This window comes from Cavia porcellus, unplaced genomic scaffold, assembly GCF_034190915.1.
Source record: "Cavia porcellus strain 051 isolate PalLab524CR breed Dunkin Hartley unplaced genomic scaffold, mCavPor4.1 scaffold_2, whole genome shotgun sequence".
Taxonomy (NCBI): Eukaryota; Metazoa; Chordata; class Mammalia; order Rodentia; family Caviidae; genus Cavia; species Cavia porcellus.
Genome location: NW_026947485.1, coordinates 106,934,598 through 106,959,463, shown reverse-complemented (window position 1 = coordinate 106,959,463; position 24,866 = coordinate 106,934,598). Strand labels below are relative to the sequence as shown.

Genomic DNA, 24,866 nt, shown 5'->3' with positions numbered 1-24,866 from the left:
TGGGTTTGAATTCTTGTTGCCAATGGGATCCCTAAAGCCACATGCTGGCCCTGCCCTCACTCCCGCCACTTCATTCCTTGAGACTGATTGGGGTGTGCTCTGCTGGTGAACAAGAACTTTGTGCTGCCCCTTCCCTGAAGTGAGGACACACACCCAGCAAGAGAGTTGGATGGAAGTCGTGGTCAATGCCCATGTGGCAAGGCAGGGGACTACTTTCTGAGTGCCCCCCTTTCAATACCTCTCTGTCTGCTGAACACAACCCCTCCATGCTGCAACTGAGGAACCCCTTCTGATCCACCTGTTTAGACTGAGAGAGAAGCCAAGTGTCCCAAAAACTAAAATTGGCCCGTCCAAGCTCCAGCGTTGGCCCTACCAGATTTGACCAAACCCTTTCTGCTGTTCACTGCAGAATAGCACGGGAGAGCAAAGGGGATACTGACTCAGATGTTGGAACTATGGCACTGCCCAGATGCTTATCTCTCAAAAAGACTGGACCCAGTCTCTTTGAACTGGCCGAATTGCCTGTGAGCCATCACAGCCTCTGCCTTGATAATAAAAGAGGCAAGTAAATTAACTTTTGGACAGAAACTCCAAGTTGTGGCTCCTCATGCAATTGAAACCCTCCTGAGGGCCCCATCCAACAGATGGCTCTCAAACTCAAGGATTGTGCAGTACCAGGCCCTCTTGCTTAACTGTGACCTTATTGAATTCAAGGAGACTACTGTCTGAAACCCAGCAACCCTGCTGCCAGATGATGACCCACAGGTACCCATCCACGATTGCATGGACTTGCTCTCTACCACTGCCGGTATTTGTCAAGACCTTACTGATCTTCTATTAGAGAATCCAGATGCTGAATATTTCACTGAAGGTAGCAGCTTCATTTTTGTAGGTAAATGGGTGGCAGGGGTGACTGTAACCACTCAAACACAAGTAATTTGGGCCCAACCCCTGGATCAAGGCACCTCTGCTCAAAGGACCAAAGTCATTGCCCTCACGGAGACCCTAAAGTTGGCTAAGGATCTAAGGGCAACTATCTACACAGATAGCCATTACGCTTTTGCTACCTTGCATGCACATGGGGCAATCTACCAAGAGAGGGGGCTTTTAATCTCTGCTGACTCAAAAATTAAGAATACTCCTTTTATCTTGGACTTGTTAGCCGCTGTCTGGCTCCCCAAATCTATAGCAGTGGTACATTGTAGGGGCCACCAGATGGGAAAAGATCCAATCTTGATAGGAAATGCACTGGCTAAGAGGAGTACTCGAGAGGCAGCTCTAAAGTCATCTATACAGACCACAGCCCATTTACTGCCAGTTCTGCCACCCCCTTTTTTGCCCCAGTTGATGTATTCCAAGTCAGATCAGGAGCTATCTAGACAACTGAGAGCAAAACAAGAGCCGCCCCCCCAAATTGGTTTCAATTGCCAGACAGATGAATTTTAATAACTGCTGCCTTAGGAAGAGACTTGATTCTTCAAATCCACCAGGCCTCACACCTAGGAGGCTCAAAACTGGCTGAGCTGCTTTAGAACAGATACTTCGTTCCTAAGCTTACTCAATTAGCAAAAGTCAGTCAAAGATACCCACAATGTCTACAAGTAAATACCAAAGTCACCACTATCTTAGAGGAAATTTGATACCAGGGAATTTTTCCAGAACACTGGAAAATTGTCTTTTTTTTTTTTTTTTGTCTTTTTCATTTTTATCGGTACCGAGGATCTAACTCACGACTGCCTGCTTGCAAGGCAGGTGCTTATGCCGCTGAGCTAAATCCCCAGTCCCGGAAAATTGTCTTCATGGACACAGGAAAACCAGGATTACATGGACATAAATATTTGCTGGTTTTGGTGGTTACTTTCACCGGTTGGGCTGAGGGATATCTGAAAAGACTGAATCAGCCTCAATTGTCAAAAAGCTTTTATATGAAATAATTCCTAGATTTGGCCTTCCATTATCTATGGGGTCTGATAATGGCCCGGCTTTCACAGCTTCCATCACTAATAAAGTTGCTCAGTTATTACAGACTGATTGGAAATTTCACTGTGCTTACCATCTCCAAAGTTCAGGTCAAGTTGAAAGGATAAACCAAACTCTGAAAGAGATGCTTAGCAAATTGATTTTAGAGTCTGGAGAAAACTGGGTGAGTCTCCTTCCTTTGCCCTCCTGCGTGCATTGTACTCCATATATAAATGGAATAACACCTTTTGAGACAGTCTATGGGAGACAACCACCCCTTGTTTCCTGCCTTGGTAGTACCCATTTAGCAGAGACTACTAATCATAGTTTGATTAAGTCCCTGAAGGCTCTTCAACCTGTGCTGACTTCCATCCACCAACTCTTCTGAGACCACCAAGCTAAGCCACATGCACCAGAGACCCCTGTGGCTGCAACCCAGGAGATCAAGTGCTACTTAAACCCTGTTCTTGCAACTCCTCCCTTGAACTACATTGGACTGGACCATACACCATCATCCTCAGCACTCCCATGGCTGTCAAAGTGGCCAGAAAACCCACTTGGATACATCACTCACACATCAAAGTCCTCCCTCCAGATACCCAGGATAAAGACTGAGTACCCCTTGAAACTCAAACTGTCAAAATGTTCCTGATGATGCTGTTCTCTCTTAGTTGTTGGGTGATAGTCTTGTTGTCCCATGATCATAACCCGACCCTTTATATCTGGAAACTAACTAATGCATATTCAAAAAAACACTATCCCTTATGCTGTCCTAAATACAGATCTGTGCCACCTTCTGGGGTCATTAGCACCTTACCCTCCCTTTTTATCAATTGATTTAACTTCACCCTTAGGAGCAAATAGTGGTGCAATATGTTAGCCCCTATGACTGTCACGCCCAATATGGAAGACAAGCCCATCTCCACTCTTAGTTCAGAGGAAAAACTTGGGAATTTGATTCAGTATATCTGGGTACAACCCCAGGACACATTTCTGTATCTTCAGGGAATGAGTCATGAGATGCCCTACTGGACTAGCTACTGGGCCACTGGCCCCACCAGGTCCCTCTAGTAAAAAAACCCATCTTCACCTTAGGAAATGTTTAAGGCAATGGAACTTATGTCAAATCTAATGCCTATAACCTCAACTCTAGCCCCTATGCAAACTTATGTTCTGATTCTATTGTAATAACTAATGTCTCTTACACACTGAGTCAACACCTGGAACCCTCTATAGGATCTTGGTTTGTTTGTACTTCAGGTTTAACTTCTTGTGCCAAGCTTGATACAGTTACTAGGCATAGTAAACTATATATTCTTTTTTTTTAATTTACCTTTTTTTATTTAAAGAGAAAAGCAAAACAAAAAAAGCAAAAAAAGGCCACAAGTAATACAGTATTTCAACAGAAAAAATATACAGTAAGAATTCACTAGTTAATAGATTACATATTGTCATCTCAGAAACATAAACTATGTATTCTTGAACATGTATTTCCCCAAGTTTACTGGTATTCTGGCACTAATAGAAGAAAACACTTAAATTTAGAACCTGACCTCTTTAGGACAGCTGGAGCACTCCCTTTGTTAATACCGATTTTGATGGGACTGGGTCTCTCTAAGCCTCAGCATTGGGAGCTACAAGCTTAATAATTGGTGACCCAAACTATTGAGAACTAAGTGCCCTAATAGACAAAGATTTGGCAACACTAGAACATTCTGTATCCAAATTGGAAGAATCCCTAGGGTCTCTGCCAGAAATGATTCTCCAAAACATAGGGGCCTAGACCTATTATTCATAAAAAAGTTGCTTTATGCCACTTAGGAAAGGCTTGCTATTTTTATGCCAATCACTCTAAAGTCATATGAGATAACATAAATAAGTTTAAAAAAGAGACTCCATGAGCGAGAGCAGCAACGACAAACTGACCAGAACTGGTTTCAAAATCTGTCCTCACTATCTGCTTGGCTGACCACCTTGCTCTCCGCTGTAATAGGACCAATAGTTCTCTTTTTACTTGCCTTAACCATCATGCCACACATTATAAAGTGCCTTCTAAACCACAGGCAGGACTGACATCAAGCTGTCAAAATGTTTATACTTAGGCAAGAAGTATATAACCAGTTACCTAGATATGATTATGCAACAGAGTCAAAGATTTGACTCAATAACCAAAAGCAGTGGGGAATGTTAAAAACTCAAAAACCCAAAATGTGCTGTATTTATTATAACTTATTCTCTTCCTGTAAAACTTGTATACTTAGGGGCTGGGGATTTAGCTCAGCGGCATAAGTACCTGCCTTGCAAGCAGGCAGTCGTGAGTTCGATCCCCGGTACCGGTAAAAATGAAAAAAAAAAAAAAAAAAAAAAAAAAAGACAAAAACAAAAACAACAACAAAGAAACTTGTATACTTTCGGGTTAAGTTGCAACCTTGTAACATACCCATCATGTAACCCCCTCCCTGCCTCCCTGGTTTCTGTAACTGCTTGTTCCCCCTCCCTGGTTCCTTTTATGGGGACAAACTGATCCTAAGACCCTGACCCCTCCCCTGTGGCTTGATACTTTATAACTCCCTGCAGCTCCTGGCTTGGGCATATACTGCAGGGGCTGCCTTTGGGAACTGTGCTGCCACTGAGCTCAGCTAAATAAAAGCGCTTGTTTTTTAATTTTTGAAGTCAGTCATTTTTATTGCCCATATCAAAGATAATAAAACCCAACAAAACAAAACAAAATAAATTGAATCAAAACAAAGCAGTGAAACTGGTACAGAACTTCAAAGTAGGATAATAGGAAAACAGTAATGGTTTCCATAGTATATTTTTTGTCTTCACAATACTTGTCCATTCCATCAGATACAGCAAAATCAAAGTAAAACAAAACAGAATAGAACCAATCAAAACAGGATATTGAATAAAATGAAACAATTAACTGGAACAAAACAAAACAATGAGAACAATATTGGATTTCAAAAACAAAATAGAAGGAAATCCCCCATAATTGCTATATTGCATGTTATTGTCCCTATAGATGCTCAGACCGCTTGCCCCAGGCCTGCAAAGTGGAATAAACAATATAAACATTCAGTTGCTTTTTGTACCTTAGTTGCTATCAACTCAGCTGGTTACTTGTGGAGGGATGGTGAGGGGTTGTGATTCTCAGCCCCTGTGCTGGTAGGCTCACAGGAAGCGTTGACTTTTCTCTTCCTGGTCTCCACATGGCCTGTGTGGCTTACCAGAAAGCCTGGCTAGTTGGTTTGTTGATCAGCTTCTCCCAGTCCCAGCATGGATAGTTCCCAGGAGGCGCTGTCTGACTTTCTATCTTAACTATCTTGTTTGTTTATTTTTCCTTTTCCCTTCCTTCTTTTCTTTTTTCCCTCATCCCCTTTCTCTTTCCTTTCGCAAGTTCCTTCCCATTTCACAATAGCTATTGTTCAATTTGGATCTTATTTATTCTTTCAGTTTCTTATACTAGGGAGACCATACGATGTTTACACATGCAAATCTGACTTATTTTACTTATGAGTATGGTTTCAAGTTGCATCCATTTACTTATAAAAGTCTCACATTTAGGGTTCTTTATGGCTGAGCAGTATTCCATTGTTTAAAAACACTGCTTTTTTAAAATCCATTCCTCAGTTGGGGGACATTTAGGTTGTTTCTAAGATTTAGCTACTACAAATTGTGCTGCTATAAACATGAGTGCATATGTATCACTGTGGTATGATGTTTTTAACACTTTTGGGAAGATATCCAGAAGGGGCATAGCTGAATCAAATAGGACCTCCAATCCTAGTTTTTAAAGGAATCTCCACACTGATTTCCACAGTGGTTGCACTAGTCTACATTCCCACAAATAATGGAGAAGGGTTCCTTTTCCCCCACAATCCCTCTAGTGTTTGTTATTGGTTGATTTCTTGATGACAGCAATTATTTCTAAGGTGAGATGGAATCTCAGTGTTGTTTTAATTTGCATCTCTTGAATGACCAATGATGTTGAACATTTTTTCATATATTCATTTGTTGTTTGCATTTCTTCATCTGAGAAGTGTGTATTCATTTCCGATGTCCATTTTTGGATTGGGTCTTTGAATTTGGGGGTGTCTGATTTTTTTTTCAATCTTTTATATGTTCTAGATGTAAGTCCTTTGTCTGAGGGAAAGTTGTCTAAAATTTGTCTTCTCACTCTATTGGTGATTTTTTTTTTTTTTTGATGTGCAAAAGCTTTTTAACAAGATGAGCTCCCAGTTGTTGATTCTTTGAAGTATTTCCCATTAGTCTGGGTTTTATTCATGAAGTCTTTGGTTAAACTTATGTCTTCAAGATTTCTACCTATTTTCTATCCCAGTAGATTTAGTGTTTCTGTTTTAATATTTAGATCTTTGATATATTTTGACTTGAGTTTAGTGCATGGTGATAGGCATGGGTCTAGTTTTAGTCTTCAACATGTAGAGAATCAGTTTCTTCAGCACCATTTCTTAAAGAAGTTATCTTTCTTCAAGTGAACATGTTTGGGCCCTGTATCAAAGATACATTGTGTAGCATAATGTATTTGTAGTTGTATCTACATCTTCTAATCTGTTCCACTGATCCTCAGGTCTGTATTTTGTTGTTGTTTGTTCTGCCAGAACCCCACTGATTTTATCACAGTAGCTTTGTAGTATAATTTCAAGTCAGGGAATGTGGTGCCTCCTGCCTTGTCTTTGTTATGAAGAATTGCTTTTGCTATTCTAGATCTCTTCAGTTTTCAAATGCATTTCAGATATTTTCTTAGTTCTGTGAGAATGCTAATGGTATTTTGATCAGAATTGCATTAAAACTTTATAATAATTTTGGGAGTAAGGCCATTTTCACTATGTTGTTTTTTTCCTATCCATAACCAAGGGATATCTTTCCATTTTCTAATATCCTATTCCCTCACCTTTTTCAGAGTACTGCAATTTTCAGTGTATAGATATTTTACTTCTTTTGTTAAACTGATTCCTAAGTGTTTCATTTTGGGGGGGATGCTATTGTGAAGGGTGCAGTTTTCCTAACCTCTCTTCTGTGAGTTTGTTGTTTGTGTACAGAAATGCTATTGATTTTTGACTGTTGATTTTGTATCCAACTATACAGCTGAATTTGCTTATTAAATGTAGAAGTTTTTCAGTAGAGGTTTTTGGGTATTCTATGTAGAGTATCATGTCATGAGCAAATGATAGTTTAGAGTCTTCCTTTCTTATCCTTATTCTTTTTATTTCTCTCTTGTCTAATTGCTCTGATTAATGTTTGCAGAACTATATTTAATAGGAGTGATGATAGTGGACATCCTTGTCTTGTTCCTGATTTTAGAGTGAAAACTTTCAGTTTTTGTCCATTTAGTATGATGTTGGTTTGTCATGGATGGCTTTTATCAGATTGAGGTAAGGACCACCTATTATGATTTTCTGTAAGTTTTTTTTTTTTTTATCATGAATGAGTGTTGGACTTTATCAAAAGTTTTTCTGCATCTGTTGAGATGACCATTTGATTCTTACTTTTGGCTCTATTCATATAGTGGACTACATTTATTGATTTGCATATGTTGAACCATCTCAGCATTCCTGGGATGAATCCCCTTTGGAAATGGTGTATAATCTTCTTGATGATTTACTGCATTCTGTTTTGCATCTATGTTCATTAGGGAGATTGGTCTGTGTTCTCTCTTTTGGTTCAGTCTTTCTCTAGTTTTGGTATCAGAGTAATACCTGCCTGCAGGAATGAGTTAGGGAGTATTTCTTCTCTTTCAATTTCACTAAAGATTTTGAGGAGTACTGGCATTAGACCTTCTCTAAATTTCATGTAGCATTCAGCAGTAAATTCATCAGAACTTGGGCTTTTCTTTGTTGGTAACTTTTTAATTACATTTTTAATCCCATAAACTGATATTGGGTTATTCAAAATTTTTATATCTTCTTAACTGGAAATTCATATGTGTTAGGTCTGAGAGATCTGTTAGGTCTGAGAGAAGGGAGAGGAGAAGAGAGAGGGAGAGAGAAGAAGTCCGTGGGAGGAATGCAGTGGACAGCCGTGAAAGTAGTGGGCAGCGGTGGCTTTATTCCAGGAATGTGGGGAGGGGGCCCCCCCGCCGCCGGCCCCGGGCGCAGCCTTCACTGCACCCGGGGCCGGGCCGTGGTTAACATGGGGAGAGGAGACTGGCGCGCTGGCTGCCGGAATCCGGCGATCTTTCTCTGGTGAGCTCTCTCTCTGGCGAACTCTCTCTCTGGCGAACTCTCTCGGACACGTGGCATGGGGGCATCTAAATAGCCTAAGCTTAGGGCAGTGCCCTAAGGCCATTAGAGATGCACAGGTATCTCATTGGCGCACAGGTTCTTAGGGATGGGGATATAGGGTTACAATCAAGTCCATGGGGGGGGGGGGAGTTTAGCTGCAGCCTTTCCTGGTTACAGTGTTCAGTCTGAGCCAGCAACTCTTTCAATATGTATCTGGGAATCTGTCCATTTCTTCTGTGTTTTCCATCCATAAGAGTAAAGATTTTAGAAGTAAGTATGATGATCTTCTGAATTTCCACAGGATTTGTAGCAGTTTCACTCTTTTGTTTCCTCAATGCATGAATCTGAGTCTTTCCTTTATTTTCTTGGTAAAGTTAACTAAAGTTTTATCAATTTTATTTATTTTTTCAAGGAACTAACTCTTTGATTAATTGACTCCTTATATGGTTTTCCTAGTCTCCTATGCATTAATTTCTGCTCTGATCTTCTCTTGTATGGATTTGGACTTGTCTTGCTCTTCTCTTTCTAAAAGCTTGAGGAACAACATTAGGTTGTTTATTTTGCTTACTCTGTTTTCCTCATGTGAGAATTCACTGCTACAAGGTTCCCTTTTAGGACTGCTTTCATTGCACCCCATAAGTTCCAGTATGTTGTATCTGTATTCTTTAGTTGTAAATTGTAGGAAGCCCTGTAATTGGCTGCCACCTTGCAGGCTGCACCACCTTAACTCCCTCTAGGAGTTAAGTTTGATAGTTAAGCAGCACTTTGCCTACCTAGCTTGTTTGGCCTGGCCTATTCAGGGATTATGCTTATGAGCCTGCATGTGGAAAATTTTAAAATTTGAATTAACCTATGACCCTCAGTCTTACCACTGTTGCTAAGTTACCTGCTATGTCACAGAACCCAACTCCCTCCTCCTCAATACCTATATATTTGATACTCATTCCTTGAATAAACAAGACTTGATCGGACTTGGTCTTGTCTCTGTTCTTTGCGTCTCTTGTTTCCTTTTCATCCCCACTCCCCCTCTAGGGTCTCCGTGGACTTACCTGCAGGCTGGGACAGTAAATATTGTTTAACTTTTTCCTTAATTTCATCTGTGATTCATTGTTGTTTAGGAGAGTGTTATTTAATTTACATGTGTTTACAGGGTTTTTTTTTCAGCTTCTTTTGCCATTAATTTTCAACTTCATTGCGCTATGGTCAGATAATATGCATGGGATAATTTCAACTCCTTTGCATTTATTAAGCATGTTCTGTGGGCTAGTATATGGTCTATTTTAGAGAATGTCCCATGTATAGCTAAGAAGAATATGCATTCTGATGATGTTGGGTATAAATTCTAAAAACATCTGCTAAGTTCATTTGTTCATAGTGTTGCAGGCAGCTGAGTTAGTTAGAAATACTATAGGCAGTTAAACAGGGTTAATCCTGAAAGAGGCCAGTACAAAAGCCCAGATACCTTGCAACTACTGGGGAGACAAACACCTCCTGCTGTGGGCCAGGCCTCAAGACAAAAGATCAAGCAAATGAATCCATATCCTAAGGACTGATATTCCTAATAGTTCCTTATCACCCTGAGAAGGTCAGGAGTCACCATCCCAAATCCCTAGGGAAGAGTCCTGCTCTCTAAGAATGCCCGCTTTTTACAGGACTGGCTTCCCCGTTTGTCCCCAATTTAATCAATTTTATCTGAACTATTAATCTTATTGGCTAATCATAGTTCTGTTCCACCTTATGCTCATCTGTCTTGTGAGTCCCCAGTTTTCCCCACCTTGAACCTATCTCACCCCATGATTTTAGTTTATAAAAGTCCCTAGAAAAAACAGAGTCCTTGGCAACCAGCTTGGGGCACCTTCTGTCTCTCTCCCAGATAGAAGCTTTCTTTTTCTCAATAAATATATTCTGTTCTTAACTTCTGTTGTTCCTAAAATTCATTCTTCAGTTCGTTCTTAGAGAACATGAACTTGTACTGGACAGAGTAGGTTGGGAGTTTCATTCTCCTGTATCAGTAGGTTTAGTTCAGTTCTGATAGTCCTTTTTTAAAAAAAATTTTATTTAAGGAGAAAAACAGTAAAATAGAAAAAAGGGTAGAAATAATACAGGATTTTAAAAAAACAGTAAGAAATCACTAATTGATAAGTTACATATTGTCATCTTAGAAATAGTTGTTCAAGTTACAAAATTAAAGCATGCAAAGTAGACATTCAAACAGTGGGACTGCAATGATCCAACAAAAATGTAGTAATATGGTTATTATCTATGTTACACACTTAAACATACATGCAGTTAGATCCTTTAGAGCATTTTATTTTCCTCTCTTTTTACAATAGTCACACACTTTGGGTTTTATTACTCTTACAGTTATTACTTTTTATGCGAGAGACACAATGTGATATTTATAAATGATTCTTATTTATATATCACTTATGAGGGCCTTCATAGGTAAATGGTCTTCTGATATTATTGGCTGATTTTTTTGTCTAATTGATTTACCTCTTTGTGCCAATGGGATATTAAGGTCTCCCATTATAATTGTATTATTGCTTATTTGATTTTTCATGTCTATTAACAACTGTCTCATGTAGTTGGGTGCTACTGTCTTTGGTGCACACATATTTATGATTGTTTTTATAATCCACTAACGAGCTCCCCCCAGAGCTCCCAATCTCGAGTCCAAAAATGGGGCAAGACATGTTTTTTTTAAAAAAGCAGTGCTGACTTATTTTATCCTGGGCCCAGCAATACAGTGCAGTTGGAGTTTTCAAAAATTGTGTGTCTCGGGGCTGGGGATTTAGCTCAGCGGCATAAGTGCCTGCCTTGCAAGCAGGCAGTTGTGAGTTTGATCCCCAGTACCGATAAAAAGGAAAAAGACAAAAAAACCCAAAAAAACAAAAACACTGTGTGTCTCCCTCAAAACTTTCCAGACTTTTTGTAGAAAGCATCCTTTACAAAGTAAGGGGTTATGGGCATGGATCAGGAAATGTGCTAAGGAATGAGGAAGACCTTTGTTTCCCTTTGCAGAGGACAGAGAAGTATAACAGGAATTAACATTCCTTTGTCAACTTATTTTAGCACAACATCTGTTATTTGTAGAGGGCAGCAATCGTTAACATATCAATTAGGTCAGGTTCCCAGGGATTTACAATTCTTTTTTTTTTTTTTTTTTTTGTCTTTTTCGTTTTTTTTTTTTTTTTTTTTATCGGGTACCCGGGATCGAACTCACGACTGCCTGCTTTCAAGGCAGGCACTTATGCCGCCGAGCTAAATCCCTAGCCCCCTACAATTCCTTACAGAGGGAGCATTGATTGACATATCGATTAGGTCACCCAGAAAAAAAAAAGACGCATACAGAACAGTATGGCGGTGTTACAGGTACTTTGGTCATATAATTTAGGTCTAACACAAACATAACAAAGCTCTTTTTGCTAGTGTACAGCACTGTTACCACTTCCTCTTGAAGTTTTCCTCTAACAAGTATGTAGTGTCCTTCTTTGTCTTTTTTTTTTTTTAATCTTTCTTGAAGTTCACATTTCTGCAAGCAGAATAGTTACCCCTGCTGTTCTCTGGGTTCCTATTAAATGGAAGTTTGCTTTCCAGCCTTTGCATTTCAGTTTAGAATTTCTTTTTGAGCTAAATGTGTTTATTTTATCTACATATTGCCTGATCTTATTTCTTGATCCATTCTGCCAGTCTATTTTGACTGGTGAATTGAGGCCTTTTACACTGATGGTTATAACTGATGTGCACTGTCATATCATTGTCATGATATTTTCCTGCTGTTGGTTCTCTGCTTTTCACCTCTGTTTAATTATTTGCCCTACTTCATGGTTTCTTTCCGTTGTTCTTGGAATTGTGATCATTTTTATCTCTGGAGAATATCTTTAAGTACTCTTTGTAGTGTTAGTTTGGTGGTCATGAATTTTTTTAGTTGTTCTTTGTCATGGAATTATCTTATTTCTCCATTGATTTTAAAGATAGCTTTGCAAGGTACATCAATCTATGTTGCAAATTATTTTCTTTCAGGATTTGAAATACTTCACTCTAAGCTCTTCTTGACTTGAGAGTTTGTGTTTGAAAAGTCTGCTATGATTCTGATTCCTTTATAAGCAATCTTGTTTCTTTTCTCTAACAAATTCTCTAACAGAATTTTAATATTCTGAAGACTTGATTTCAGAAATCTTGATTATTTTATGTCTTGGTGTGGTTTTATTTTTGTTGTGGCTGTTTGGGGTTCTACATGCTCCACTTATTTATATGTCAAATTCTTTATTCATGCTTAGGAAGTTTTAGGCCAGTATTCCTGTGAAGAATTTTCATGGCATTTCACTGTCTACAGCTATCTGATTGACCTCAATCTATTGTCATGCCTTTTTCTTGTCTTCTTCACAGTCTAGCAAGATTATATTTGTAATCTGATTGAAACATTATAGGAATCCCAACTAGTTAATTCCTATCTACCACCTCCAGTGCAACCCACAGTGAGAATGAAGACAGTAAGACATATTTATAGTCACAGGCAGCCAAGGGGTCCTAAGTCCGGTATAAGCGGGAATTCACAGAACTAAAGGCCTTGATCCAGGGCTTCATCTAGAATTTATTAACTTGTGAAGGGAGTGGCTCAAGGATGAGTGACGGTAAAAATGGTGGAAATTACATAACACTGTGAGGTAGGCTTAGCTAGGATGCCAGAAAGCACCTCTGCAATATGCAGAGAGAAGGGAATGCAGAAAACCACTCTGCATAACACAATTGGGGTAGCATTTAAATGTTTAGGAGACTGTTACTTTAGTTTCTGATATGCAAACTTTTGTGCCTTGGGAAGTCACAGCCTCTCACCTTGGGGCTTGAACCCAGTTGACATTCCTGGAGCTATGTGACTCTGCCATCCTGCAGTGCTCAACTATTTATAGGGAGACAGGATGCAAAGAAACAGGAAACTGTCAGTTGGCTTCAAAGATTACATATCAGTACCTCCACTAGCCCTGTTTACATTGCCTAGAGACAATTGAAGGGAGAAGGAAATAGTTTAGCCAGCTCTGTACATATCAGTACATGGAGATGGACCTTGGTATAACTAATGCTGAAGCAACCGTTCTGCATTCAAGGAGAGCTGTCCAAGTCATCTTCTCCATCTTGTCCAAGTCATCTTGTTTCATCTTATAGCTGTGAGATTGAGTTTTCATTATCTCTTGCTATGTTTAAAGTATCTTTCTTTTCATGATCACTAGCTATAATTTGTCATCAAGATCTGATATTCTATTCTCCATTCAATTTGTTTCATATGCTTTCAGTGGAGGTTTTAATTTCTTAGATTTCTGTTTGGATCTTTCATGGATTCCACTTCTTTCCTATGTTGGAAGTTTTTTGTTTACATCATTTTTGAAGCTTATCTACTCTTTTACTTGTGGCTTTTCTAATATGTTTGATTTTAAGCATTTCTTTTTGTATCTAAGTTATTATTTTCTATATATCCTCTTTTTTTTTTTTTTTTTTTTTTTTGTACTGGGGATTAAACTCACAATCTCATGCTTGCCAGGCAGGTGCTTGTGCTGCTGAGCTAAATCTCAGGCCCCCTCTATGTCCTTTTTTTTTTTTTTTTTTGGTCTTTTTTGAGACAAGGTCTCCCTATGCAGTTCAGGCTGGCCTTGAGCTCACTTTGTAGCCCAGGCTGGTCTCGAACTTGCAATGATCCTCCCACCTCAGCCTCCTGAGTACTGGGATTACAGGTGTGAGCCACCATGCCCGGCTGTCTCTATATCCTTTTCTTCACTTGTTTTTTCATTTTTGTTGCTACTCTTTCAGAAATTTCCATTGTGTGACTTCCAATTTTGCCTATCTCATTGAGTTCCAGGCTTGTCCTCGATAGGCTTTTTGCTTCTGTGTCTTGTCATTTTCTATTTTCTAGTTTTTATTTTAGTTTGTTTTCTATGTTGATCCTTGCTGATTTTTTAGGATAGATAGATTTAACACTAGGAGGTGTCTGTTCTTTGGGGATGTCCTCTACATGTAGGTGGTTCTTCATAGCTATCCTAAGAAACTATCTTTCCAATTTACAAAGGATGCAAAGTTACTATTTAGCTCAGCACACAATCCTTTGGTACTGGTCTGTGGTGATGAGTATGACCTTACACAATCACAGTGTTATCATAAAGGGGAGAAAAACTGATTACAATATGTATGACATCTTGGCTAATATAGTACAGTTAGTAATAACAATAGTTTTAAGTACAGTTTAACTTCTTAAACAAACTATGGTAACCATCAACCTGGTACCTCTGACCACAGGAGCAAATTCTATATAGGAAAATCAAACATATACCAGGCACTTGTATGCAGTGCTTTTCTCCCTAGTGAAGTGATTTTACTCTTTTGCGTTGGGGACAGGGGGATAAAGATGGGTAGGAGATAGGATAAAGTAATGAATGAAGTCAAAGATAGCAGAGTCAAGGCTGGAGATCAAAGAATGATCACCCAAGTTTTGGGAAACTGGAGGACGCAGGAGAGGGAAAGAATGAAATAGAATGCAAAGGAGAAATCAGAAAGAGGAGAGAGAATGTTTACTTACTTAAAAGTTTAAATTGAAGAAATAATTGAGGAAAGAGAGAAAGAAGATCAATAGAAGAAAACAAATAGAAAGGTAAGAAACCTAAATAGTGAAAGAAGGGAGAAACGGGATAATGGAAAAGAAGACGAAGAAGAAGAAGGAGAAGGAGAAGGAGAAGGAGAAGGAGACGGAGACGGAGACGGAGACGGAGACGAAGAAGCAGAAGCAGAAGAAGAAGAAGAAGAAGAAGAAGAAGAAGAAGAAGAAGAAGAAGAAGAAGAAGAAGAAGAAGAAGCAGACGAAGAGAAAGAGAAAGAAAAAGAAAAAGAAAAAGAAGAAAGAAGAAAAGAAGAAGAAGAGGAAGAAGAAGAAGATGACAACGATGACCTGGGAAAGAGCGGGAAAAAGAAAAAAAACCAAAACAAAAATAACCACAAAATACAAAACAAAACAAGATGATGCCCAACCAGACTGGTAAGGGACAGCCAATTAGACAAACGAGAGAATAAAAGTAGTAAAATACCTCTGGTGTTTACAGTTCTGGGATAGTGTCCTTGTTAGATCCCAGAAATGTGTTGAGTATGGAGCTGATCTGGGCCTCTGGATGTGAGGGTGGACTGGTCCTCTGTTAGTGGAGCTCTCTGAAGCCCAACTGCTGGCTTCTCACAGCTGCTTCAGATGCTTCTACTTTGCTGGTCTCACTACTGAATATTGCACCTGCCAAAGATGTGTGTGCACCTATATGCCCGGCTCTGCTGTTCTGGGATCTCCTTTTACATTTTGTCTCCGCTACTGTGTCACAGGGAGGAGGGATTCAAGCTGTGGCCTGACGTTAAATTCCCTCAGTACAAAGTGCAGATTCTTTTTTATCAAATTTTATTTAAAGAAAAAAAAAACAGTAAAAGGGTACAAGTAAAACAGAATTTCAAAAAAAAAAAAAACAGTAAGAAATCACTAGATAATAGATTACATATTGTCCTCTTAGAAATATTTGTTCAAGTTACAAAATTAAGCATACAAAGTGGACATTCAAACAGTGAGACTGCTAACAGTTGTGTTCAATGGTCCAACAAAAACTTAGTAATATAGTCATATATCTTACACATCTAAGCACACTTGTAGTTGTATCCTTTAGAGCACTTTTTTTTCCTCTCTTTTTTACAATAACAATTACATATTTTGGGTTTTATTACTCCCACAGATCTTATTACTTTTTTTTGGAAGAGAATAAAACCAAATGTGACAAAACAAAGCAAAGTCAGTCAAAACAAAGGATGGACATAGCACATGATGTAAAAACAGAATACAAGGTAATCAACAATGGTTACCATAATGTCTCTTGCTACCTTAAAAAGAATTGCCTATACCATCAGGTATAACAAAATTGAACAAAACATTACAGAACAAAACCAATAAAACCTAAACATTGGAGACATTACAGGACTTCAAAAGAAGATCATAGTCAAACCAGAATGCAGATTCTTGAATGCCGACTTCAGGGCAAATACAACAGGTCCCTGTGGCAAGGCTCAAAGAAACTGAGAAGCTATGATTGGTTTCTGGAGCCCCAATCTCCCTCTAGATATTCAGGTCTGCCTTTCCCACACCCTTTGCCCATTCTGCTACATCTAGGCCACAGAGGGCTCACAAAGGGACAATGTGTGCTGTGCACATGCACAGTTGCTGAGGAACTTCTCTTAAAGGTCAAGGGGGCCCCACCCTTTCTGGGTAATTTCTGACAGGGAGCAGTGAGGGGCTAGGGCCAGGCCAGATGTAATAAGCTTTGTGGACAACTAAAAGAAATGAGGAAAGTAAATGTGAAAGGCAGCAGACAACCCTGAATTGCTCATGCTTTTATTCTTAATCCTTTCATTGAAATTTCTGGACAACAGGAACTTCTATTTTAGTTGATTCAAAATGAAGTGGAAATCTATAACATAAACCTAGCCCCTTGTTGGGGTTTAGCTCAGCAGCATAAGCGCCTGCCTGGCAAGCATAAAGTCATGAGTTTGATTCTCAGTACCAAAAAACAAACAAACAAACAAACTAGCCCCCTCTTTTTTTCAAAGTGCTATGGATGGAACCCAGATCTACAGGTACTCCAGGCAAGCACAATACTACAGATCTACATCCCCAGACTAACAGTAGCCATTTTAAAGTGAACAGTTCTATGGCATTTAGTACATTCATGGTATTAGGCAACCATCACCACTAGTTCCAAAATATTTGCACCATCCCAAAGAAACACTATGCCCCTGTTATGGATTAAAAACTGATGGTCAACTTAACACCAGATGAATTAAATCAGCATGGTGCTCAGCATAGATGGCCCACCTGAGGAAAGTTACCAGCCTAAACACAGATGTAGAGAGGAAGAGTGGTGTGTTGCAGGTTTCTCTAAGTGTTGCTGTTTGAGCCTTTGGTTCTTTTGGAGGAGCTCGTGTTGACTAGCTTCTGCAGTGTGAGTTTGACCATTGTCATTGGAGGAGCTCAGGACCTTGTTGGTGAGAGTGGTTGTGGTACACTTTGGGGAGTTCTGGTCCTTACACCAAGCATCGCTTCCTGGCTCCAGAGGGGAAGATGTGTGCTGTTTAATCTCCAGGACAAACTCATCATGCTTGCTTTCTGGCATGTACTAACTGTTCTTATTGTCAAAGGAGCTTGGGACCTCCATGTCCCCGAGGATGGCTGTGGTGCTTTTCAGGGCAGCTCTGGTTCTTATTTTGATTATGAATTCTCTAATTCTGCATAGAACCCTCAATCTAACAGCACAGCTCCTTCACCCCACTGGCATAGATTTTCTAGTTTCCACCACTGACCTTTGGGCCTTCCTGGCACAGATCTGTACAAGGACTGGCATGAGTCCTCCTTGTGGTCTTTAGACCTCCAGAGGGACTTGGAGACATCATCAGGGGCTCTAGGTCTCCATCTAGACTCATGTAGGGCATTTCTGTGGGATGAATATTCTGAGTCTTTAGTGTTGTGGACAGATTTCCTGCATTTTCTGTGTTTAACTCTGGGTGATCATCATAAAATAATATAAATTCTGTGTCCTGATTCTAATTTTTCTCCTCACAACGGCTAACTACGACAGCTCATTCAAAAGTAACACTACATCCCTCCTACCCCACCCCCAGTCTTCTTTCTCTCTCCAGCTTGTTATTTATCTCTATGGATTTACCTACTAAGGCTATGTCACAGAATGGAAGCATAAAATACGTGACCTGTGTCTGTTTCCAACCCTCATTTTAAAGCTTTGGGCTTTCACCCACCTTGTCACAAAAGTCTGTACTTGATTCCTTTCTATTGTCGATTAATACCCATAACTTGTGTAGGTGGTTTATCAATTTACCTACTTTTTATTTTATTGATGTATTTTTATTAGTACATTTTTGCAGTATATAGTGATTACACTTATCATGATGAATGCCTTTCTGTACATAACACACCCTAATTTGTTTCTTTCCCTTCCCGTCTCTCGCTGCTCCTTCCAAATCTGAATTCCCTTCCCATTTGAAAAAGCTATATTTCCATTATCTTCTGTTTTTTAAAAATCCTTTTTCCATTCCTTCTCCCTTCCCTTCGATCTCTTGTTCTCCTCATTTGAAACATATCTCCCATTTCCTATAACCTATCCTTCATCTTGCTTTTTATTTATAGTTTGGGTGTCTAATATAAGAGGAAGTATGTGATATTTAAACCGATGTTTTTGATTTAGCACATTCACCGTTATGGTCTCGAGACACAATCATTTACCTACAAATGCTTCAAGTCTATCCTTTATGACAGCGTAGTACTCATCAATTCACTACTGCTGAACATTTGTTTCCGTCTTTCCATGAAAGTGAATAATTCTATTACATTTGTGTACATCCGTCTTTCCATGAAGGTGAATAATTCTAATACATTTGCGTACAAATATTTGAGGATATGCTTTCAATTCATTTGGGGCATATTTAGAAATGCCATGAGTCATATGATAATTTTATCTTTGTTTTTATGGGGGCAACTGTTTTCAATAATAGTTGTGTATTTATAGTCCCACCAGCAAAGTATGCACGTCATCCTTTATTCTTTATTTGTCCTTTCTCTTCTCTCTCCTTTCAGGAAACCCAGTAAACCACCCCTCACCAGTTCCCCAATCCCTGGGGTAAAGGGTGGGAGGTGCTTGCACTTCCAGCAGAGTAACAAGACGTCTCAGGGCAAAGCTCCACTTTCCCTTATCTACCAATAGGACCCTGTGAGCAGGGGCAGGGAGGACAGGCTATGGCCCCCACAGCATCAATCAGCCACAGCCACCACTGTCATTCAGGTGCTCTCATAAACTACCGCTCTAGCGGCCTTCACCACCTCCATCCTCTCCCTGAGCTCTCATCAAACCCCAACAGAGCAAAGCTGCGAGGCAGCAAGAAGCTGCTCTGCAAAGGCGCTGGCGGCCTGGCTCACTCAGAGCTGGGCGGCAGGGAAGCACCCACAGCAGCTGAGACGCTGGCAGCCAGGCCTTCTGCCCTCCGGCCCCGCCATTTTCCCCTCCAGCCCCGCCCTTCTTCCCTCCTGCCCCGCCCCTCTGCCTGTGTCCCAGGCCGGGCGCGGCCGGCTCGCTAGCGCAGGGCGTGGTCTGGCTTCCTCAGCGCTCCCCGGGGTTACTGCGGTGCCCAGAGCGCCTCGAGGTTATTCGCGTTCACTCACCCCACGGCGTCTGACCCGGCCCAGCCAATCAGCAGCGAGCGGAGGCCCGACTCCTGCGGCGCTCTGGGTCTTCGGGGCGGGAGCCGCGCTTTGGTTTCCAGGGTGGGCCGGGCGCTGCTCTGGGCTTTTCCCGACTCACCTCGGAGCGCGGAAGTGCGCCCAGGCCCCTGCCCTGAGTACAGAGCCCGGAGTCCCACGCGCTCTGGCCAGGGAGCTCCGGTGGGTGGGCAGGGCCGTCCTTCCCAGTAGAGGCTCCTCGGCGGAAGGGGACGCGGAACGCGGGAGCCGTGGCCTGCTAGCGCTCCCGCTGGGGGCCCCGCGGTGTGTGCTCCGGGTCCCGGTGGTGGTCTAGGTGGGTGGTTAACAGAGCAGGCCGGGAAGCAGGACGCAATTTTATTCTTGGCGTCACGTAGGCGCCAGAGCGCCAGGAGTCAGCCAAACAGGCTTTGATTAGGTGGTGGTGAGCAGAGGCTGTGGGCAGGCGCACACTCTGGCCGAGTTAAAATTCTAGGCTGGTGTCACTGTGCCTGTAGGGGTGTCCAGTGCAGTGGGAAGCCAAAGGGGAAAGAGGCTGTGAGTGCTGGTAGTAGCCAGCGGATTGCTTCCTACCTGATGAGGAGTCATCAGATTTGTGCAGGTAGTAGAGGAAAATTCCTTGTTTCCAAAAGTTGCACTAGTGGCAAGAGCTGAATCTAAGGGAACAGAATAAAGTAAGATTGAGGCTTTAGTGCAACGAAGGTGTCCCACCCTGGGACCTCCAGATATGAGCTGCTGGTGGTGGGAATGAAAAGGAAGGGGAAAGTCGGGCCTTTTTTTTTTTTTTTTTTTTTTTTTTTTTTGGTCTCGCTATGCAGTTCAGGCTGGCCTTGGGCTCACATTGTAGCCCAGGCTGGTCTCAAACTCGCAAGGATCCTCCCACCTCAACCTCCAGAGTGCTGGGATTACAGGCGTGAGCTACCACACCCCGCTGTCAGGCATTTTTGAAGCAGAATGAGTTCACACTCAGTTGACTCTAGAACAGTTAAGAGAAATGTCTAACATGACTTGTAGTTTCTTGCCTAATTGAGAGGATAGCACTTTTACTAATTTAAATGTTTCATGAGAGTGAAACTGAGGTGGAATAGATATCGGAGTTCATCTTTGACACAGGTTTAATAGTAAGGAGTGGTGGTTATTAATGGCAATGGTGGCTGTGTCTTAGTAGTGTCAGAGAGGTGTCAGCCTGTCTTTCCTGCCCCTGTTCACACCATTCTATTTGTGCATAAGGCCAGGCTGGAGGCTTTTACCTGATAATAGTCTTGCCACTAGAGGTATGGCACCTGTCACTCTACCCCAGAGCTAAGGGTGATCTGTGTTGACAGATACATGTGGAAATACCCTACTGTAGACTGTTTCAAACATCAGAATCTGATGTTTGAAAAAGAATTAGAGATCTGGAGTTTAGTAAATCTAAGAAGAAAGTTACATGGAAAAAAATTATAGAGTAACATTTAACAACAAATCTGGGAACGTGGCCACAAGTAGAAAGAGGACATAGAGTTAGCAAAACAAGTTATCAAAAGATGGGAAAAACCAATCATAAGTGAAAAAGTAACTCCAAAAGATGCAACAAGCCAGTGTTTTATAGCCATATAAATATTATATGTGTGTATATATATACGTATACACATCTGTACATACATGTATAGATATATTGTAAATAGTGTAAAATTGCCATGTACATTTCAATTTGAGAGTATCAGGTTAAGAAAACAACATGTATACTACTGTTTTTTTTTTTTCTTTTTGACATTACATTTGTGACTTCAGAAGGCCAAAAACTTAATTGTATACAATACCCAAAAATTTTAAACTGCAATACCTAAGTAAAAAGGAACACCACTCATGATCCTTATTTCACAGAGTGGAGCTGGGAATTAAATGCTAGATGAAACGCAGTACCTGAACACAGGTAGGGCTTGGGCTGTGAAGAGGGGAGGGTGATCCAGGAGCACGGCTTGAAGAAGGAAGGGCTGTTAGCCTGGTTTGTTGGAATATAGGACACACAAATGACAAGACCATGCATCAGGATAGATCAAAAACAGTTGAAGAAAATGAGTTTTTCAGATTAAAAAAAGAAGTTTGATGAGGGGACTTGGGAACTGATTTAAAACATGACACGGAAGAAAATGTAGATCTTTTCCTTAACACTTCAGAGCAATAAAACTGTGTATGAATGAGAGTATTCCTATAGAGGGAGACAGCAGGACTGATTTCAGGTCAACATAATCAACTTTTTAGTACACCCACACCTCACCAAATCTGCACAGTTTCTCCAAGATGCTATGTGATGGTTCCTCCATGGAATCAGATAATGGATAAGATTTCCTCTTAGGTACACTTAGTTGCAAAACAATGATTTGAAGTACATAAAAAGTCTTTGACCAAACATACCAGTGCTGTCTTCATATTTTGGCATTTCCCATTTCTTCATGATTTTAACAAACTCTCTTTAGGCTGTCTTTATGATCTGGAATAGATGACTTTAAAGTGATCCTACTTAGATGATAACTTAGTTGCATGTCTAAACATTCTGGTAGAAATGTAATTATTTGGCGCTGTAATATGAGTTCTCATTATATATCTGTTTCTCTTATTTTACATAGAATGCAATGGAGAACCTATTAGACTAGCAATCAGTATGACCTAGTTTCAAGTGTTGGTTTCACCTCTTAGGTGCATAACTTTTGGGAGGCATTTAAGGCAGAGGCTTTTAACATGTGTACCATGATTGCCTAGAGATCCCCTCCCCAAGAAACTTTGAGGGGAGTTGTGTAGCCAAAATTATTCTCACAATAATAAGCCCTTATTTGCATTTTTTTGCTATCATATTGCATTTGTACGAATGATATCAGAGCTATGGTAGCTAAACTGGTTTCCTTTTGATCTGAATCAAGCCAGCAGCATCAGACTGTACCAGGGCTTATTGTATTATTCATTCAAAGGCTTGTAGGAATTCAGTTTCATTTAAGTTAGTCTTGATAAAAGAGGAAAATTAGTTGTATTAAATTGATTCTTAGACTATGTCTTTTAAACATGCTGTGTCATGAATCTAGGTATCTTCTCCAAAGAGTTTGACATTATACCACGGTAATACATGCATACTTATGTTCAAAACAGCATAATTCATAACAGTAAAATCCTGGAAACAGCCTGTATGCCTACCAACAGAAACTAGGTAGAGAAAATGTGGTGGAATACCACGCACTATAAAGGAGGACCAATTTGAGACGTGTAAGAAAATGGATGCCTCTTAAAAATATAATGTGGAGTGAAATAAATCAGACATACAAACTTGAATACCATATGGTATCTCTCATCTGAGTAAGAAAAAGGACAAATTAAAAGAAAAAGGATAGAATGAGACAAGGGGGTGGACCTCCTGCAGATGGGAAGGTGTCCACAGGACCAAGGGTGAGGGGTTGGGGAAATACGCTGAAGACATGCCAGGTACAAGGTCCTAATAACTCAACGAATGTGGACATTATATGTTATAAACATGAGCTAAGATTAATAATATCAACAAGAATGAAAAGAAGGAAAGAGGAACTAGAGCAAGAGGGGAAAGAGGATTCACAAAAGAAATAAGCTGTATTATGCGCATGTACCAACTCCCCAAGATGTGTAAAATGCATGTACTGCAAGCATGTACAGTAAATTTGAAAAAAATTTGCTCTTTCAGGTCCTCCATTCCAAGATGACAAAAAAAAAGAACAATAGTCATGCCAAAAAGGGCCATGGTTATGTGCAGCCTGCTCACTGCACGAACTGTGCCAAGTGGATACCCAAGGATAAGGCCATTAAGACATTTGTTATTCAAAACATTGTAGAGGCCAACAGGGATGTTTCTGAAGCAAGTGTCTTGAACAATTATGTCCTTCCCAAGCTCTATATGAAGCTTCGTTACTGTGTGAGTCATGCCATTCACAACCAAGTGGCCAGGAATCAATCTCGTGAAGCCCCGAAGGACTGTACACCTCCACCTTGATTAAGACCTGCTGGTGCTGCCCTACAACCTCCATCAAAGCCCATGTAAGGAGCTGGGTCTTAATGGCCTGAAGAGAACCAGCTTTGGCAACGCATGTATTAGTGGACTGAAGAAAACAGTGTCTTGGGAAAGAAATAATAAAGTGGATATTATACTTAAAATAAAACCTGAAGTACATACATACCATGCAATACTACTTAGTAACAAAAAAGAGCCAGGCATTGTGCACACCTGTAATTCTAGTACTCTGGAGGCTGAATCAGGAAGATTACAGTATGTTGGAAGGCATTCTGGGCTATATAGTAAGTTCAAAATCAGTCTGAGATACATAGTGAGACTCTGTCCCAAAAATAACGACAAAAAAAAAAATGAGCCATTTATACACTAAACAATTTAAATGATAACCAGAATATTATGATGAGTGAAAAGGGCCAATCCCAAACAGTTACATACTTTATTTCATTTATATAAAATTTCAAAAATTATAATGTTAGAAACATTGAATAGATTTGTGATACCAGTGATTAATGATTACAATGATCAGATGTAAACCTATACATGTGATACATTTTAACTGCATAGAACTAAATACATGTACACAAATAAGCAATTATAAAATGGGAAATTTGATTTAAGATTGGTGGGTATTATCAATAAAGATATCTTATTTGTCATACTGTAGTTTTTTTTTTTTGGTTCCAGGGGTCAAACTCACAGCTTTGTGCTTGCCAGGCAGAGGCTATTGCTGCTGAGCTAAATCCCAACCCAATATGGTAGTTTTGTAAACAGAAGAAACTGATCAAACTGACACAGGATCTCTATTATATATTGCACCTATATGCATAGCTGTAATGTTTTTCAATTACAATGTCAATAATAAGAAAATTCTGTCACGAAATGAGAAGTTCATATGAACATTTCTGCCACTTGTCAAAGGAAAAAGTATATGTGATCTTTTTTTTACACACTACATAGTTGAGGCTAGTCTTAAACTCACTTTGTACAGTAGTTCAAACTGGCCTTAAACTTGTGGCAAACTTCCTGCCTCACCCTCTTATGTGCTGGGATTAAAGTGTGTACCACCACACCCAGGTGTGGTCATTTTTACAAGATGAATTAATTGCTTTTCTCATATGATACCATTTTTTGTTAAAAAAAATGACAGCCAAATGATAGCTAACCAGACCTTGGTATTTGGCAAAACTTCCCTCAAATATTAAAAAGGTAAGATTGTTACTTTAAGGAACCAGGATATGATATTTGTTCTAATTATGAAATTTGACCTTTCAGGCAAAGTAGAATTTGGAAATATCTTAGTGGTGGCACTGAATTTGGCAGTTTTATAATAACTGCAGGCTCATGTGATGAGATCATGTTGCTATTAATGAATGTGAAGGAT

The 24,866-nt window shown here is 40.1% G+C and overlaps 2 protein-coding genes across 5 annotated transcripts in view; one reads left to right on the top strand and one right to left on the bottom strand.

Annotated features, from left to right (window-relative positions):
* The window catches only part of Pkd2l1 (polycystin 2 like 1, transient receptor potential cation channel), a 176,334-nt gene that overhangs the window by 121,736 nt on the left and 29,732 nt on the right, over positions 1–24,866 (bottom strand). For 3 of the 4 annotated variants that reach the window (XR_010046292.1, XM_063245036.1, XM_063245039.1), the window contains exon 1: positions 19,441–19,573. The exons of the other annotated variant lie outside the window; for it this stretch is intronic. The gene's annotated coding sequence lies outside the window, so the exon portion shown is untranslated. Of the gene's footprint in view, positions 1–19,440; positions 19,574–24,866 lie in introns of those variants that run through there. 4 annotated transcript variants of the gene reach the window in all.
* Positions 19,662–24,331, top strand: LOC111754484 (small ribosomal subunit protein eS26-like). Its single transcript, XM_063245051.1, has 2 exons — positions 19,662–19,792; positions 23,162–24,331. The coding sequence occupies exon 2, from the start codon at positions 23,177–23,179 to the stop codon at positions 23,465–23,467; it is 291 nt and encodes a 96-aa protein (XP_063101121.1). The 5' UTR covers positions 19,662–19,792; positions 23,162–23,176; the 3' UTR covers positions 23,468–24,331.

Bases quoted from the DNA above. Each gene is read 5' to 3' on its own strand.
- LOC111754484 (XM_063245051.1), top strand. From the start codon at position 23,177: ATGACAAAAAAAAAGAACAATAGTCATGCCAAAAAGGGCCATGGTTAT.